This window comes from Chrysemys picta, chromosome 4 (genome assembly GCF_011386835.1).
Source record: "Chrysemys picta bellii isolate R12L10 chromosome 4, ASM1138683v2, whole genome shotgun sequence".
Lineage (NCBI taxonomy): Eukaryota > Metazoa > Chordata > Testudines > Emydidae > Chrysemys > Chrysemys picta.
The window spans coordinates 113110727-113126268 of NC_088794.1; the positions used below are offsets into that span (position 1 = coordinate 113110727).

General features: G+C 38.3%; 2 protein-coding genes across 6 annotated transcripts in view; both read left to right on the forward strand.

The window, feature by feature from the left end:
• The window catches only part of BBOF1 (basal body orientation factor 1), a 1057902-nt gene that overhangs the window by 714783 nt on the left and 327577 nt on the right, over window positions 1-15542 (forward strand). The gene's annotated exons all lie outside the window — the stretch shown is intronic.
• YLPM1 (YLP motif containing 1) overlaps window positions 1-15542 on the forward strand; it is a 94354-nt gene that overhangs the window by 35715 nt on the left and 43097 nt on the right. For 2 of the 4 annotated variants that reach the window (XM_042858529.2, XM_042858526.2), the window contains exons 8-18: window positions 1374-1466; window positions 1692-1875; window positions 2052-2197; window positions 3382-3536; window positions 4348-4410; window positions 4834-4953; window positions 5278-5454; window positions 5711-5794; window positions 6065-6148; window positions 7685-7771; window positions 11199-11250. In XM_042858529.2, the coding sequence (XP_042714463.2) occupies window positions 1374-1466; window positions 1692-1875; window positions 2052-2197; window positions 3382-3536; window positions 4348-4410; window positions 4834-4953; window positions 5278-5454; window positions 5711-5794; window positions 6065-6148; window positions 7685-7771; window positions 11199-11250 (1245 nt within the window). The remainder of the gene's footprint in view (window positions 1-1373; window positions 1467-1691; window positions 1876-2051; window positions 2198-3381; window positions 3537-4347; window positions 4411-4833; window positions 4954-5277; window positions 5455-5710; window positions 5795-6064; window positions 6149-7684; window positions 7772-11198; window positions 11251-15542) is intronic. The other 2 variants (XR_010600704.1, XM_042858527.2) reach the window with 1 other exon arrangement.

The following is a 15542-nucleotide window of genomic DNA, read 5'->3' on the forward strand; positions in this document are numbered from 1 at the left end:
TTCCAATATATCTTTTTTGAGATGGGGCAACCACATCTGCACGCCGTATTCAAGATGTGGGCCAACCATCAATTTATATAACAGCAATGTGATATTTTCTGTCTTATTATCTATCCCTTTCTTAATGATTTACAACATTATGTTAGCTTTTTTGACCGTTGCTGCACATTGAGTGGATGTTTTCAGAGAACTATCCACAGTGATGCCAAGATCTCTTTCTTGAGTGGTAACAGCTAATTTAGACCCCATCATTTTATATGTATAGTTGGGATTATGTTTTCCATTGTGCATTACTTTGCATTTATCAACATTAAATTTCATCTGACATTTTGTTGCCCTGTCACCTGTTTTGTGAGATCTCTTTGTAACTCTTCACAGCCTGCTTTGGACTTAACTATATTGAGTAGTTTTGTATCATCTGCAAATTTTGCCACCTCACTGTTTACCCCTTTTTCCAGATCATTTATGGATATGATGAGTAGTACTGGTCCCAGTACAGACCCCTGGGGAACACCACTATTTACTTCTCTCTGTTCTGAAAACTGACCATTTATTCCTACCCTTTGTTTCTTATCTTTTAACCAGTTCCCTCTTATCTCACTTAAGAGCCTTTGGTGAGGGACCTTGTCAAAGGCTTTCTGAAAATCTAAGTACACTATATCAACTGGATCACCCATGTCCACATGTCTGTTGACTCCCTCAAAGAATTCTAGTAGATTGGTGAGGCATGATTTCCCTTTACAAAAACCACGTTGACTATTCCCCAACAAATAATGTTAATCTATGTGTCTGACAATTCTTTTCTTTACTATAATTTCAACCATACAGTTGCCTGGTACTGAAGTGAGGCTTACTGGCCTGTAATTGCTGGGATCACCTCTGGAATGCTTTTTAAAAATTGCTGTCACATTAGCTATCCTCCAGTCAGTTGGTACAGAAGTTGATTTAAATGATAGGTTACAAACCACAGTTAGTAATTCTGCAATTTCACATTTGAGTTCCTTCAGAGCTTTGGGTGAATACCATCTGGTCCTGGTGACTTATTACTGTTTAATTTATCAATTTGTTCCAAAACCACCTCTAGTGACACCTCAATTTGGGACAGTTCCTCAGATCTGTCACCTAAAAATTTAATTAATTAGCTTTTTCTTATGTGAGTAGTTTGTTGCTCTGAGTGGTATTCAGTTAACATTAACACTGATGTTAGTAGCACAAATGTTCTTTATACAGCAGGTCACTAATATATACTTTGGCCTAGTTACCCTCTGATCACTTTGAATGTCACTATTGCTTTTAGAGAGAGGAGGAGATGGATGAGGGATGCAATTTGGAACACTATCCTTACTTATTTTCTTGTCAAATTTCTTTACCAGATATAACCACCAGTAAAGTTGAACAAATTCCCTATGGGGAGAGAATAACTCTGCGTCCAGAACCTCTGCCTGAGAGACAACCATTTCCAAAAGGTGGGCACTGCTTGGCTAATTCTGATATCCTTTGAGAAAGTAGGCAAGCATCACGTGGATAGCTGAGAACACTAGATTTGTTCCATGCTGGAGACTGTGTGCTGCTTTCTTCTTTTAGAAGCCCATAACTATAACATTATTCCTATGCTTTTCCTGTTCCCTTGGAGTTTTTTTAAGGTTGGCTTGTATTTTTGTAGTTCAGATTTTGGGGGTTTCTTTTTTCAGACCATCCAGGCCAGCGGGATCGTTACAACAGAGAGAGGGATCGTGAGTCTTACTTTGAGCGTCAAGGCAATGCTAACACAGATTACCGAGATTTTAAAAGGGAGCGGGAGCTGCACAGAGACAGAGGCTCAGGAGACTATGATCGAGAGAGGTTTGAGAAAGAACGCCATGTTCGAGAGGACAGGTATGCAGCGCAGGACAAGCTGGATCATAGTTGCATCCACATGATTGATGCTGTATAAGGTGCTGTCAGACTCAATTTCGTTTGAAGGACATATGTTTGTATACTGATTGGGAATTCAGAGCTGTGCTCTAAAGTAGAAATCCGAGAGCTATACAAAATGCTGTCTCTTCTGGCAGGGCACCTCCAACTGGACCTTCAAGGACTCAGTCTTACCGTGACAAGAAAGACCATCCCTCCTCAAGGCGAGGGGGCTTTGAAAGACCATCATATGAACGAAAGCCTGATCGCCCGACCTATGATCATGGACCTTCCATGTTTGGAGGTATAGTTCCTTAGCCCCAAAGTAATACTACAGTGTTGGGAAAATGAAACCAGGAAGGTAGGATCACAAGAAGATGAGCTTGATAGTTGTATGACTTCATTGAGGATATGAATGTTAGTGGCATTTATCTGGGCAGTGTCTGTCTTGTTCTTGTGATCTTCTGTCTCTCACTGGCTATGAGATCTAGAAAGTAGCAGGGAGATATTTTGTCCACCAATTATACAAATGTCTGTGATCAGAATTGCTTAGGACTGCAATTTTGGCTCACTTGGTATTGACATCTGTAAAGTCTGACATCCGACACTAAAAGTGTAACACTATTTCAAGATCCTGTATGATCATATGCAGTAATCATGATTCCATGGGATGAGCTGATTTGATTTCAGTTTTCAGAAGTCAGAGGGAGGAGGTTATGAGAGTCCACACCTCTCAAAAGCAAGAATCCCACAGATCAATATCATGTAATAAGAATGATAAACTGTCCATCTTGGACTTATAATAAACTCAGCACAGTGGTGTCTGCGCACCTGAGTGGAAGTGAGTCAGAACAAACCTATCAGAACCACTTTATCACATCCTTATGTAGTATGGATTCTAATAAAATAATTTCCCATGGTATTCCGAGTTGGGTCTGACTTCTTTTCCCTGCTTTGCAGAATTGTGAATTAATCATAGACATTACAAAGACCAGTCCGTTTTCCTTGTTTATACGGACTGAATAAAGATGCTTAGCATTTATATAGGGGATTTACATATTCAAAGCATTTTATAAACATTCATTAAGCCTCAGAACTCCCCTGGAATGTAGGTCATTATTATCCCCATTTTTCAGTTTACAAAGAGGTTAAGTGACTTTCCTAAGGCCACAGAGGAAGTCACTGGCAAAGTTGAGACTTGAACTAAAATCTTGTATTCCAGTCTTGTTCTTCTTTGACTAGACCATTCCGCCTTTTGGAAATATGGTCATATTTCTGTCAGTCCAGATTTTCAGTTTTTTATGGCATTGGTTAAATGGGACAGTTTTTGTCTTCTCCTCTACCAGTCAGATCTTAAATAGAGACTAAAGCACACTGTCTCGAAAATCACTGGGGTCTGTTAGAATCCTGTGAACTGAGATTTCTGATTTAGATTTCTGATTTCAGTGAGCCGAGAAAATACTTGTGTGTAATTACTGAAATTTATAGGTGATCGGAGAAATTACCCTGAGGAGAGGATGCCTATTTCAGCTCCATCGGTACCTCGCCAGCCACCCCCTGCTCCCCGGGTAGAGAGGAAACCAGAGTCTAAGAATGTGGATGATATTTTGAAGCCACCAGGACGGGACAGCAGGCCAGAGAGGGTGAGCATGGAGTTGCTATCCATTCTGAAGACAACAAGCAGTGTTAAGGGGCCTGTATTCTGATACATTTCCCATATGCAGTATGTATGTTTCTAAAGCAAATCCCTGCCCCATCTAAAGCCATTGAATAATTTGTGAGCCCCAAAATGGGGAGCAGATTGAACATCTAAAACATAACTTGTTAATTTTGGTGTTCTCATAGACCAAGTAAAGACTGCAGGAAATGGTTTGGAAAAAAAGCTGTGCAGGTTCACTTTGGAAGAGCTCCAAGAAGGCTTTGCTGATGATACAAATAGAATAACACAACATAATCAGGTGGAATACATCTGAGATCTAAACCTCTTGGATTTAGGAGTGCAAGAATAGGGTTCCTATTAATTGACTATATTTATGTGTTTCAGAATTCTTTCTGAGAGCAATGTTTGACTGTGTGGTATGTAGGAGGGATGGCTTGGCCATATGCTGTATAGGGAGGGGAAGAAAAAGTTGGTGTACATACATTGGCAAAGGATTGTATAGTTAAGGTAGGCTCATACTACTAACTTTATTTTAACAAATTCTGTTCAATCTTACATTATAGGGCCAGATCTTCAGCAGGTGTCTGCTGAGGTTATGGTTCTGACTGGGCACAATAAAAACAGTTAAGGAACATGTCATAGTGCTGGCTCTGCTTTGTGATTCTGTATCCAATGGGTTTGCAAGATTGTGAGCCAGAGCACATTGGTTGGTAGATAGGCCACATCCCATACTCAGGGGTTCTGTTGAATGCAGCCCCAAAAGTCATCTTTCTCTCATGCTATCTTTATATCAGATTGTCATCATAATGAGAGGATTGCCAGGCAGCGGAAAGACACATGTAGCAAAGCTCATCCGGGTAAGTAGATAAATACCTACTTTTCTATATGTTGCCAGACTCTTAACTGTAAAACATCAGCTTATCTCTAGGAATGTGTCTCTACGTGCACACTTCTTCTCTCCTTTCCTTCTATTTGTCCAGTGCACGGGGAGATCATATTAGGTCAGTCCCTTGGAAGAAGCAGTCTTGGATCTGGAAACTCAGATTCTAATTGCTTTAGATTCTAGTTCTTCAAATGATTGGGTATCCCCTTCCAGAACTCACGGGAAAGATAGCTGGGATGACTGAAATAAAAAGAAAGGTGTTCAGTTGCAGGAGATAGTAAAATGTTCTTTTCTTTCTCTTACTGAATATGGATCAGGTCACTGGGGTGTGCTCTGGGCATACTGAGGGCCCACATTATAGAATGGAAATGGAATTCCTTGGTTGTTTCCTTCCCAGGACAAAGAGGTGGAGTGTGGAGGACCTGCACCCAGAGTTCTCAGCCTGGATGACTATTTCATCACTGAAGTGGAGAAAGAGGAGAGAGACCCAGATACAGGGAAAAAAGTGAAAAAGAAGGTATACTCAGTTTGTGTCTCCATTGACTTAGGTCTTTGCTTGAGAAAGGAAGGAAAGGTGTATTTTTTAAAGGAGGCACATAACAATATAATTACAATTAGGGCTGGAACCTGCTGTTTCGATGCAATGGTGTTCTTTTGAACAAGGCATTTCTATGTGTGGACAAATTAGAGATAATCTGTGGGCAAGTTCTTTAGAAATCTACTTGCACAGGGAAGTTTGCTTCTGCTGCCCTTATGCTCAGTGTTTGTGATATCAGGATTTGAACTCCAGACATTTTAGAACTCCTGCTTTCTCCTGACCTGCTTTTTGTCCTGGACCCAGGTGATGGAGTATGAGTACGAAGCTGATATGGAAGAGACCTACCGCACCAGTATGTTTAAAACTTTCAAAAAGACCTTGGATGATGGCTTCTTCCCTTTCATTATCCTGGATGCCATCAATGACAGGGTGCGCCATTTTGAGCAGTTCTGGAGTGCAGCGAAAACCAAGGGCTTTGAGGTAATGATGTCAGGAGGCATTCACAGTCACTAGTACCTCTAAAACAATGAGCCCTCTTTAGGAAAATGAAACCAAATGGAACCCCCAGTTAGTCCTGCTGGTGTTCAGTATTAAAAGCTCACTCATGTATCAGTGTATACATCTTCTGCATGTGCAGCTCACACGTACATTCACTCTATGGGAAAACTGCTTTAGATAATAACATATTAATTTCCTGATGAGTTTATGGTGTCTAATACTAATTTTCTCTTTCTAGGTGTATTTAGCTGAGATGAGTGCAGATAACCAGACTTGTGCCAAGAGGAATATCCATGGACGCAAGCTAAAGGAGATCAATAGGGTAACTGTATATAGAAGTGGAGTCACAGGGGTTATTGAAGTTAGATTTCTTTGGGCTTTCAGGTCTATTGATGTTGGTGAAACCTCATTGTTTTAGAACAAATATATCCGTCACTCTTTTGAAGATGGGCCCATATTCCCTGTGATTATTTCAGTAGGATAGCTGCAATATAACTGTACTCAAGAAAGATCTGTTCACTCCTGATCAAAGACCCACTTTTTCGATGTTGTGTGTTGTAGGAAGTGCTTTATTTTGTATGTCTCTTGTTAGATGTCTGATCACTGGGAGACTGCACCACGTCACATGATGCGCTTGGACATTCGTTCTTTGTTGCAGGATGCTGCTATTGAAGAAGTGAGTGTCACTCTATTTGAATGAAGTGGAGAGTGTATGCATTTGTATTTATATTGAAAATGTAAATTACGGAAGCGAAGTTTTGTTATTATTTATTAAGTACCAGTAGTCTATTTAGCACTGTACAAACCAAATATTGTTAAGACTTACCCAGGCACAAGAACAACTTGAGGGATTTTACTGCTGCATTTGTGGAGACCATGCTCTCACTTCTTAAGAGAAGAGTGGAAGCTATTTTGTCCTCCACTGACTGTTGACTATCAGTTAAAGAGTATCTTGACCTTCTCTGAAGAAACTCAGCATTCCTGCAGGATTGTTGCAGCTGTGTAACTTGTTTAATTAGTGGGGTCATAAGTTTGAAAAATGTGAGCTTGGCAAAACCCCATTGATTCCTCCAAGTCCTTGCTTTGGGAAGTCCAGAGACTCTGTCACAGAAAACAAATATCTGGATCCAGACTATGTGGCTGGAGAGGAATACTTTGAGAGAAAAGCGTGTTGCTCTCTGTGTACCAAGGGGAATTTACTTTGACATGCATCCTTGGCATTTTAGCTTTCTGTATTGCTGTAATCTTGTTAGTCAGATATTTTAGTAAGTCCAGAGATCCGGGACTACATTGGTGCACAAATCATGTACATTTTGAGTGCAGCACAGCTGTATGCTGATGTCAGAGCAGCTTTCATAGTGGGCTTAGAAACTCCTGAGCTGTGAAACTAGGAAAACAGAATTTATTCTTTTCGACTTAACAATTCAGGATTCCTTACAAACCATGAGGTCAACAATTCATTTTCCAGTCTACAAATACTAACGCTCTTGAAACTAGTAATCTCAAAGCCTGCACTCTCAGGAAGAGAGACTTGGGTTTTATTCTATTTTAATATGGGCTTCCATTAATGGCGTCAGGAGCTGTAGACCCATTGAGAAGGTTTTATATTCCTTGATGTATATGTGAACATCAGCAAAGAGATGGGTCCCAAAAAGTAATCAGTTATATGGGCAAAGATGAATATGTGCATAAATTATTCCTGTATGTGATAATATTCCTCTGTTTTTTCCAAGGTATCTGTCACTCTGGTATCTAAAGTACTCCAAAGTAAAGACTGAGCATAGACATGTTGGCAGGTAGAGAGGGCATTTCCCAGTAGTATATAAGTTACAAGTTTGGGATCCTTGTAGAGACTTGAGGTTTTGACATGAATTTGTGTATAGTTTGCGAGTGTGTAAAATGAGAGAATATCTACTATTACAGGCTCCAGTAACATAAAAGGATATCTGTGGTGGAGAAGGTCTTGACTTCCCCTCACCAAATTCCCCGTTCTTTTCTGTGGCAAGAATAGAATCTGAAATGAAATCATTTCTGTAGGGAAGAAAATGGAGTCTGTCTCAATATATTGCACCAATATATTTGTCTGAATAAATCCCCTCATTCTATTTTCTCTTTGTTGGAGTTTGGGGTCTACTCTGCACTCTTTGGATAAGCAAGTAATACTTAGAAGTCAAGCAATGCAGCATAATTCTGTGCGTGTGTTTTGGACTAGGTGGAGATGGAGGATTTTGATGCTAATATTGAAGATCAGAAAGAAGAATCCAAGAAAGATACCGCTGAGGAAGAAGAAAGCGAACTGGTAGGAGATACCTCACCCATCTCCAACAAAGTATATTTTATTAAAATAACTAAAATCGAGTCTAACTGTTATAAATCCCAAACCTCTGCCACTCCCAGGAGTGTAATGCTAATACATACATTGTTTGTGCTTGATTTCTTGTGCATGTCTGAGAGGATTTTAGTACTAAATCTTGGTCTGTTTTTCTTAATTGATTTAAAAAAAATCAGGACTATATTTACTATGAATAGGAATAGTATTCTCATCCAAGCATGGTACCATGCTCCTGGCACGCATCTACAAGCTACAACCTCTGGCGCCTGCTTTTTGTAGACAATTCAAGTTGAAACTTCTCAGGTGGAGAAGGGGAAAGCACATGTACTGTTACATATGGAATACCCTGTGTAAGTACGAAGACGTGCAGAAACCATGTGGTGCGAACAGAGTTTATTTAAGTTTAGCTTACTTAAACTTGCACTGTCTTACAAACTCTTCTTGACTAACGTAGTGTCTGACACCACTTAATGCTGTACTTATCTCTTAGAAAGGTTTGGGAATAAGAATGTCGTCTTTGCCAAAGTGCACTCTCTTTGGTTGCTAATAATAGCTGATTACTCAGTCTTGAGGAGGTATATCATTCAGATAACTGAAACCTGGAGAGTGGGCTTTAAGCTTGGTTTTATTTGCTAAATATTTAAAAGGCCATGATGGCTTATTAAATAAATGTAACTTCTTAGAGCTGTATCTACTCATTGCTTGATGAACTGTACGTGCCAAATCCTGGCTCCCACTACCAAAGAGCTAAATTGCAATTTAAAAAAAGGTAACAGTGATTCTGAGAGACACTGAGGCCTTTTTCCTGATGAAAGCTCACTATTCCTTAGGAATGGGGTCAGCGCTGATAGTTTCTAGAAGAGAAAGGAAATATAAAAGTTAAAGAAAAGATCTCCGTAGGCAGAGTAGAGATTAATAAACCTTTTTTCTATTGATATGACTCATTTATTCTCTTTACTAAGTTATCCTTTGACAGAGAGAATAAGTCTGAATAAAGTGTGATCAGGAGTTCCATCTAAAGACACTTCACTGTTTGCAGGAACATGGCTATTAACTTCTGATTGCTTGGAAATGGGCCATACCTAAAACAGATATTAGTGTCTTTAGTTTTCAGGAGCGCCCTGTATAAAAATATATGTGTGTGTGTGTGTGTGTGTGTTTCCATTATGCAATACATATAACCACAGATTTGAGTTGCATAAATCAAGGAGAAAGCAGGGGGTTGAAAATTGAGCAAATTATTAATTAAAAACAGTCCAGATATAAATATGGCTTCCATTCAGAAACACAAGAAGAAAAGCAGCAAAGAGTTATCTACTACAGTTCATCTCTGCTACTCTCTGATGTGGCCAATGTCAGAGAGAGGCATGCCAGACTAATACAGAAAGGTGGAACAGTCCACTGTCTTTGACATCTGTTGTCTTTTTGAGAGCAGTTGGTGGGAGTTCTTGCATTCATTTTGTTACACTTCCATTTTGCCCTCGGAGAAGGAGGGGTCAGAAGCACCTACCAACTGACAAATGTCCCTGAGAGACTGTCTTGCTCCAAAAGGTGACATCTGAATCTTGTCTTATACTAACTGAAGAAGGAGGATACGATACAGATTCAGCACACAGTACACGGGGCATTTAATTCACACCATCATATAGGATGACCAGATGTCCCGATTTTATAGGGACAGTCCTGGTATTTGGGGCTTTGTCTTATATAGGTGCCTATTACCCCCCACCCCCGTCCTGATTTTTCACATTTGCTATCTGGTCACCCTACCATCATAGTCACTCATATGTTGATAGATCAACTCTACTGGATTCTTTGAATAGTTGAAAAAAAACTTTCTTTTCTGTGCTTGATGGTATGAAGTATTGACATTTTTAATTCAGTGTTGTTGTCAGCATATTGGTAAAACTAGTGCAAATAGTACAGTGTTCCATAAAACGTAATGTTCTAGTAGCAGATGAGCTTTTGAACAGGTTTAATGCACACCTTACTAAAATATTTGATGTAAATATACATGTTCATTACAGTGTAATATTACAACACAGATGACTTAGTTCCTACTAAATACATATTTGATTTAAAAAACTACTTGCAAATTAAAATACATAATCTGTAGTAAACTAAAAATCATTCTTAATGCTGAAACTACAACTGGATAAAAGTTAGAATGGTATAAAAAATTCAGAAGAGTCATGCTGTGGTGTATGTAAATACAATATATGCAACAGCAGCATCTCAAGAATGACATACTCTAATCTAGTAGTCAGCCTGTATAGTGCCTGTATACCCTAATATCTATAGAGAAAGCTTATAAAGAGAGTAGAAATGGAGTTTAGTGTAATAAAATTGATCTAAGGATTGGGACTAATCTTTTGCTGAAACCTGTTTATAGTGATGCTAACCCCTTTCTAGAGAGAATAATACTTATAACAAGTTTCTCATACAATATGTTTCAATATGTTGGTTTTTTAATATGACTACATAGAATCATTAAATAGTATAACAATTTAAGCAGCTGAAACTGGAGTATGTGAGAGATCATGGACAAATAGTATAACTAAATCCTTACTGAGAAAGCACTGTAAAATGGAAATACCATAAAAGAATAATCAAGTGGATACTTGCAGAATTTAAAATTTTGAGTCACATGGAATAAAGTAGCTGGATACTTTATTACATATAAAATGCGTTCTTTCTGTTATTGATACAATAGTTGTATTTGTATGACCAGCAGTGTTTGAACTATGATACATTTGCAGTTTTTCAATAAGCAACTTTTTTTAGTGTTTATATCTCATGATTCAACAAAATCTAACTCTAATTTAAACTGGTAAAACCTTTTTTATAAAAAAGGATTTACCATTTAATGTTAGAGTCCATACTAAGTTGACTTTGCATACTAAATTTTTGTTTGTTCCTTTAATAGGAATATTCAGTGAAGTCTGGCTGTAGTGAATTGTTCTGGAAATACATTCTTAAGAGCATATGGCTAATGTAATTTTTTTTGCAGTTGTATTTGTAGTGCGTTGAATATTCTCAACACCTGATAATTTGTTACAAAACCTATGCCACTTTGGGTAATATAACATTTGGGTAATGTTGTAACTTTGCACACAGTTTCAGTACTATTGCTATCTGTTAAATTTGTTCTGTGTTTGCAGAAGCAGCACTCTTGTAGCAATGCAAAAGAGCCACTAAAAGCACTGAATATAAAGTGGATATAGAAGTTCTGAAGTATCTAGTAACCTGGTTTCCCTTAGTTGCTATCTGTGAATTGCACTTTACCAAAAGAAATGTTTTAAACTCCCATTATAATGCTTTTTTTTCAGTTCAAAAGTGATATGTGTGTGTGTGTCTCTCTAATCCTTCGAGCTTCTCTCTGTGTGTGATTTAGGGTTACATTCCGAAAAGCAAATGGGAGATGGACACTTCTGAGGCAAAGCTAGGTGGGTATTTTTTTTTTCCTGTTTTCTATAGTTGGTATCTGATGGTATGTGCAGAACTTAAATTTGCTTATTTGTGATGTTTTTCTTGCCAAGGACCAAATGGCTTGTATTGGTCTCATAGATGTGTATGTGAATCTACAAGACATTTCTCTTCCATGTAAAATGTAGGTTCTCTCTTCTGCGATAGTAAAGGTAGAGATAGTCTAATGTTCCTAACCATAGCTGTTTTAAACACTTTGACATAGAGTACGCATTTCCATACTGATGCTCATCCACCTGTTCAAGGAAAGTAGTTTGTTTAAAAAGAAAAAAAATACAATATTTCATTCTTCCTCTATGTTGTAAATAGGCAACTGAATCCATTCACAATACACCACATTCATATTCGTGCTGCATACATTTTTTTCTTAAGTCTAAATTTTCAATTGAAAAAGTGTGTCTGTCTTGCAATATAGGTGTCGTGCTGGCTGAAGGAAAGGCTGGTGTACCCTACCCCTTCCATTTTCATTCAGTTTTACTAAGGCATCACAAAGGGGTTACAAACAAATACTATACCTTATCCTGCTTCTGTTTTATATGTACTTTTTTTGAGCCAACAGGAGAATATGGTTAATTTAATAATCAAGGAAAGACAGTTTTTCCTTAAGAGAAATGTTGAGTAGGGAACAGTACTGGAGAACCGTCCAAAACTGTCATGTGACCAGATTGCACAATTTCCATACTCTGAACCTGGTTCTGAATGATTCAGTCATAAATACTTCCTTTCAAAGACCTAGATATAAAAATTACTGTCAGCTGTTCAAATGAAATTCCTTGAGAGTTGTGGGACACTTTTCAGAGGATTCAGAATGGACCTTTCTGGAGTAGAAGGAGATGATTTTAACTCCACTACCATTCTCATTAACGTTGCTGTGCTGCTAGATGTTATTGGTTATAACTGATATTTCCATCAAAATCAGCAAGAGAAATGCAGGCACAAGGCCAAATGATGGAGATGTGTGCATGCAAAGGAATTACCATTAATATGCAACTTTTGAGCAACAATGTTTCTTTCAGGAATGGTACTAAAACTGGATCTTTGAACGAACCTGGGTAAAAGGATCACTTTCAGTCACCTTTATGATAAAATAATAGATATCTGAAAGGGGATGTGTAGTGTAAATTTCAAAGAGAAAGTTCACTACATATAACTGCTTCACCCTCTGGACTGTGAGTCTGAGTATGGGATACATGCCTCTGTATTCTTTTTTTCAAACCCTAACTGCATCATAGAAATGGCACCAGAAGACTCGGTTTACATAAATGGCCTTTTGTCGCCTTCTGTTTGACTGCTTTGCTGCAGCATCTCTTCTGCTGCCACGTTCTCTTGATGAGCCGTTGAAATCCTGATGGAACATCTAGACTTCCTGATACCCTCAGCACCGCTGGATGAGCCTTTTCTCAGTATCTGAGGCCTATCAAACAGCTAAGCAAATAAAGAAGAAACTCATTCTGAGGGTTGTGTGCATTCTTGCTGTAGAATTCACAACCCTGGTCCATTGTTAAGCTTATTTCTTAGAGCTTGCCGTGATAATTTTTAAGAAATGTTGCTTTGGAAATCATAGCGTAAAATACTGTGTGTGTGGTTAAAAAATTCAAAGTTGTTGGTTATCGTGTTATATTCCAAATAACTCTTGTTTTTCATTAAATGTGCATAAGAGGAACGGAAGTGTCCCATTACACACACCTAACGTATTTAAACCTCCCCCACCCCCCAAAAAAATCCCTCAGTTACACACATTTTACAAATATCAAATATAGAAGCCTAAAATATGTATGATACATAGAACAATTAAACTGTTTTAAATATATATCATTCTTTGTGTAGCATCCCCAGCAAAACTGAGTATGGGCTGCAGCAGAAACTAACAAATAGAGATTTTTAAAATACCCTCCCACCCCCATTGTTAAATCTCACTAATAAAAAATAGAAGCAAAACAATTGTTTTTATAATATGCTTTCTGGGTCATAAATCCAAACTATAAAAGTAATATAGGATCATCCCCACTTAACCCAAATATGTACAAATAAATGTATAATAAACTGCAAGGTTAAACTCCTTACAAAATGACTGTGTTAGCCACTGCTCTTGACATCAGCTGCACACATTTCTTGTAACTAGCTTTCATCAGGAACTCAGCTAACAGGACACCAGTATTCCACAGTCACCATGTCCTGTCGATAAAGAGGTCACACCCTGGAAACAGACTGAATCTATCCCTGTTTTGATATAAATAGCCCCTTCCCCAATAAGACTAAATTCTACAAAAAGCTATAAAAAAAAACAAATATACTAAAAACAGGTATTATATTGCTACAAAGAGCCCTAAATCCCATTGTAATGGATGCTGTTTCCTAGAAGATTGCTCTATAAATTCAGGCATTGTCAGCCAAAACTGTGGTTAAAAAACCTTGCATTTTGGGACTTAAAAGTGATTATATCTGATCCATCCTAGGATTTCCAGGGTAATGCTTGGTGAGCCATAGTTATTCCTAAGAGTCCATTTCAGCAGTGACTGATTAGAACTGTATACTAAATGGTATGTAAAGCTGTAATATAGATTTGTTGTTCCAGATTTGGGTTGTTTCCTGGGAGATGCTGGCCTGTCCAGCATGTTTACACCCCATAGACAGGCTTTTACAGAGGTGCAAGGGTTTAAAGGCAGAATCTTAAGCCAAATACATTCCTTTGGTGGATTGGTTCACCCAAATCACTTGGCAGCTACAAATTCTGTTGTGCTTTCTATTTTTATTTATAAATATTGTTACAGATACAACAGAATTTTACTGGCTATAGTGTGTCATGGAGAATGTCTGAAATGTTGAGCTTTTGGCTGAACATACTTGTGACAGTCACCAAGAACATGAAAATCTCCTTGCCTCAGAGTTCTTGCTTTGGTTAATATTTATTCTGGCAGGGATGGTACATTCCTCTTCTGAATACTGTGCCCCTGCATACTGCTGCCCATTTTCCATACATGTTCTGGATACAACCACAGCCACATTTTCGTTTAAAATGTAACTACTGCCATATCAGTGTGCCCTTCTGTATTTGTGCAGCAAGTTCTTCCATTTACAGATTACAGAAATGGGCTAATGCTTGTTGTCTTGATTGATGTACAACTGCCTCTTTGAGTATATTATTTAAAAGTATGGTTTAATAGTACAATGTTCAGACCTCAAAGAAGGGGAGACTAACTTCACAATATCTGAAGTTTTATCTGCACTGTAAAACTTTATTCTAGGATGCAAATAACATTTCACTCACTCCACTATCAGTTGTTGCATAAAAAATATGAAAACCATTTATTTCCATAACTACCATTGCGGGCTCCATATTACAAAGTGAAACCTCGTCTCATAACAAGGAACTCTTCTGAGTTGATGTGCCGAGAATCTTTGCAATAGGACTTTGAGAATGCTTCAAGGAGTGTCTGCTCTGGGGGCACCTCTGGACATACCTTGAAGTACCACGGCATGGATGGAAGCAGATCTCCCTGGAAGGGCAGCCAACTTCAAACACAAAAGGAGATTAAATTTAAAAACATACTCTATACTGAGATAATGGAATCCTTAAAAGAAGGATTATTCAAACTGACAGTGCAGTCCTTAACTCACCTTTTTACATTTGAGTGTTGCAAAACTTTCAGGTACTGATTTGCAACTCTTGTCATACACAGGCGAAGTGGGAGAATTAACTCTTTCATGCTGGTGATCAGATGTGCTTAATACTTGCACATTGCATCAGAAAATTCTGATTTGCAGTGGGAAAGTGTTGATATGACTGCCTTATCAGAGTTCCTCGACTTCTCCATTTGTCACAGTTTAAATGTTCCTAAATGTGTGTGCTGCTCTCCTTTTCAATGCTGTTTATTCTGGAGCCCCTTATGATAGCAGTGGTCTCTGTTGAGTAATTTGTGAACAATACTAAATGGGCTTGGAAGTACCTTTACTGCTGGAGCAATATAAAGGAATTTCCCATGCCTAGTTTCTCTCCTGAAAGGAGATGGCATCTCTCTATGGAGCCGTAGTTACAAATTGGGCATATTTGACTTTGTATTAAGTTTCTTCTTTTATTCTTTGTAACTATTAGCACTTCAGGAAAGCAGATACAGCTGTTCTGTGTTGATTTTTAACTGTAGTGTCTTTGTGGAGGGGATTCGAAAATGCTTTGCTTGGGCAGATGAAAGATTTGAATCTGTCCCAATTAAATGGGGCATAATGGATTCTTGAAAATTCTAGCATTGAATGA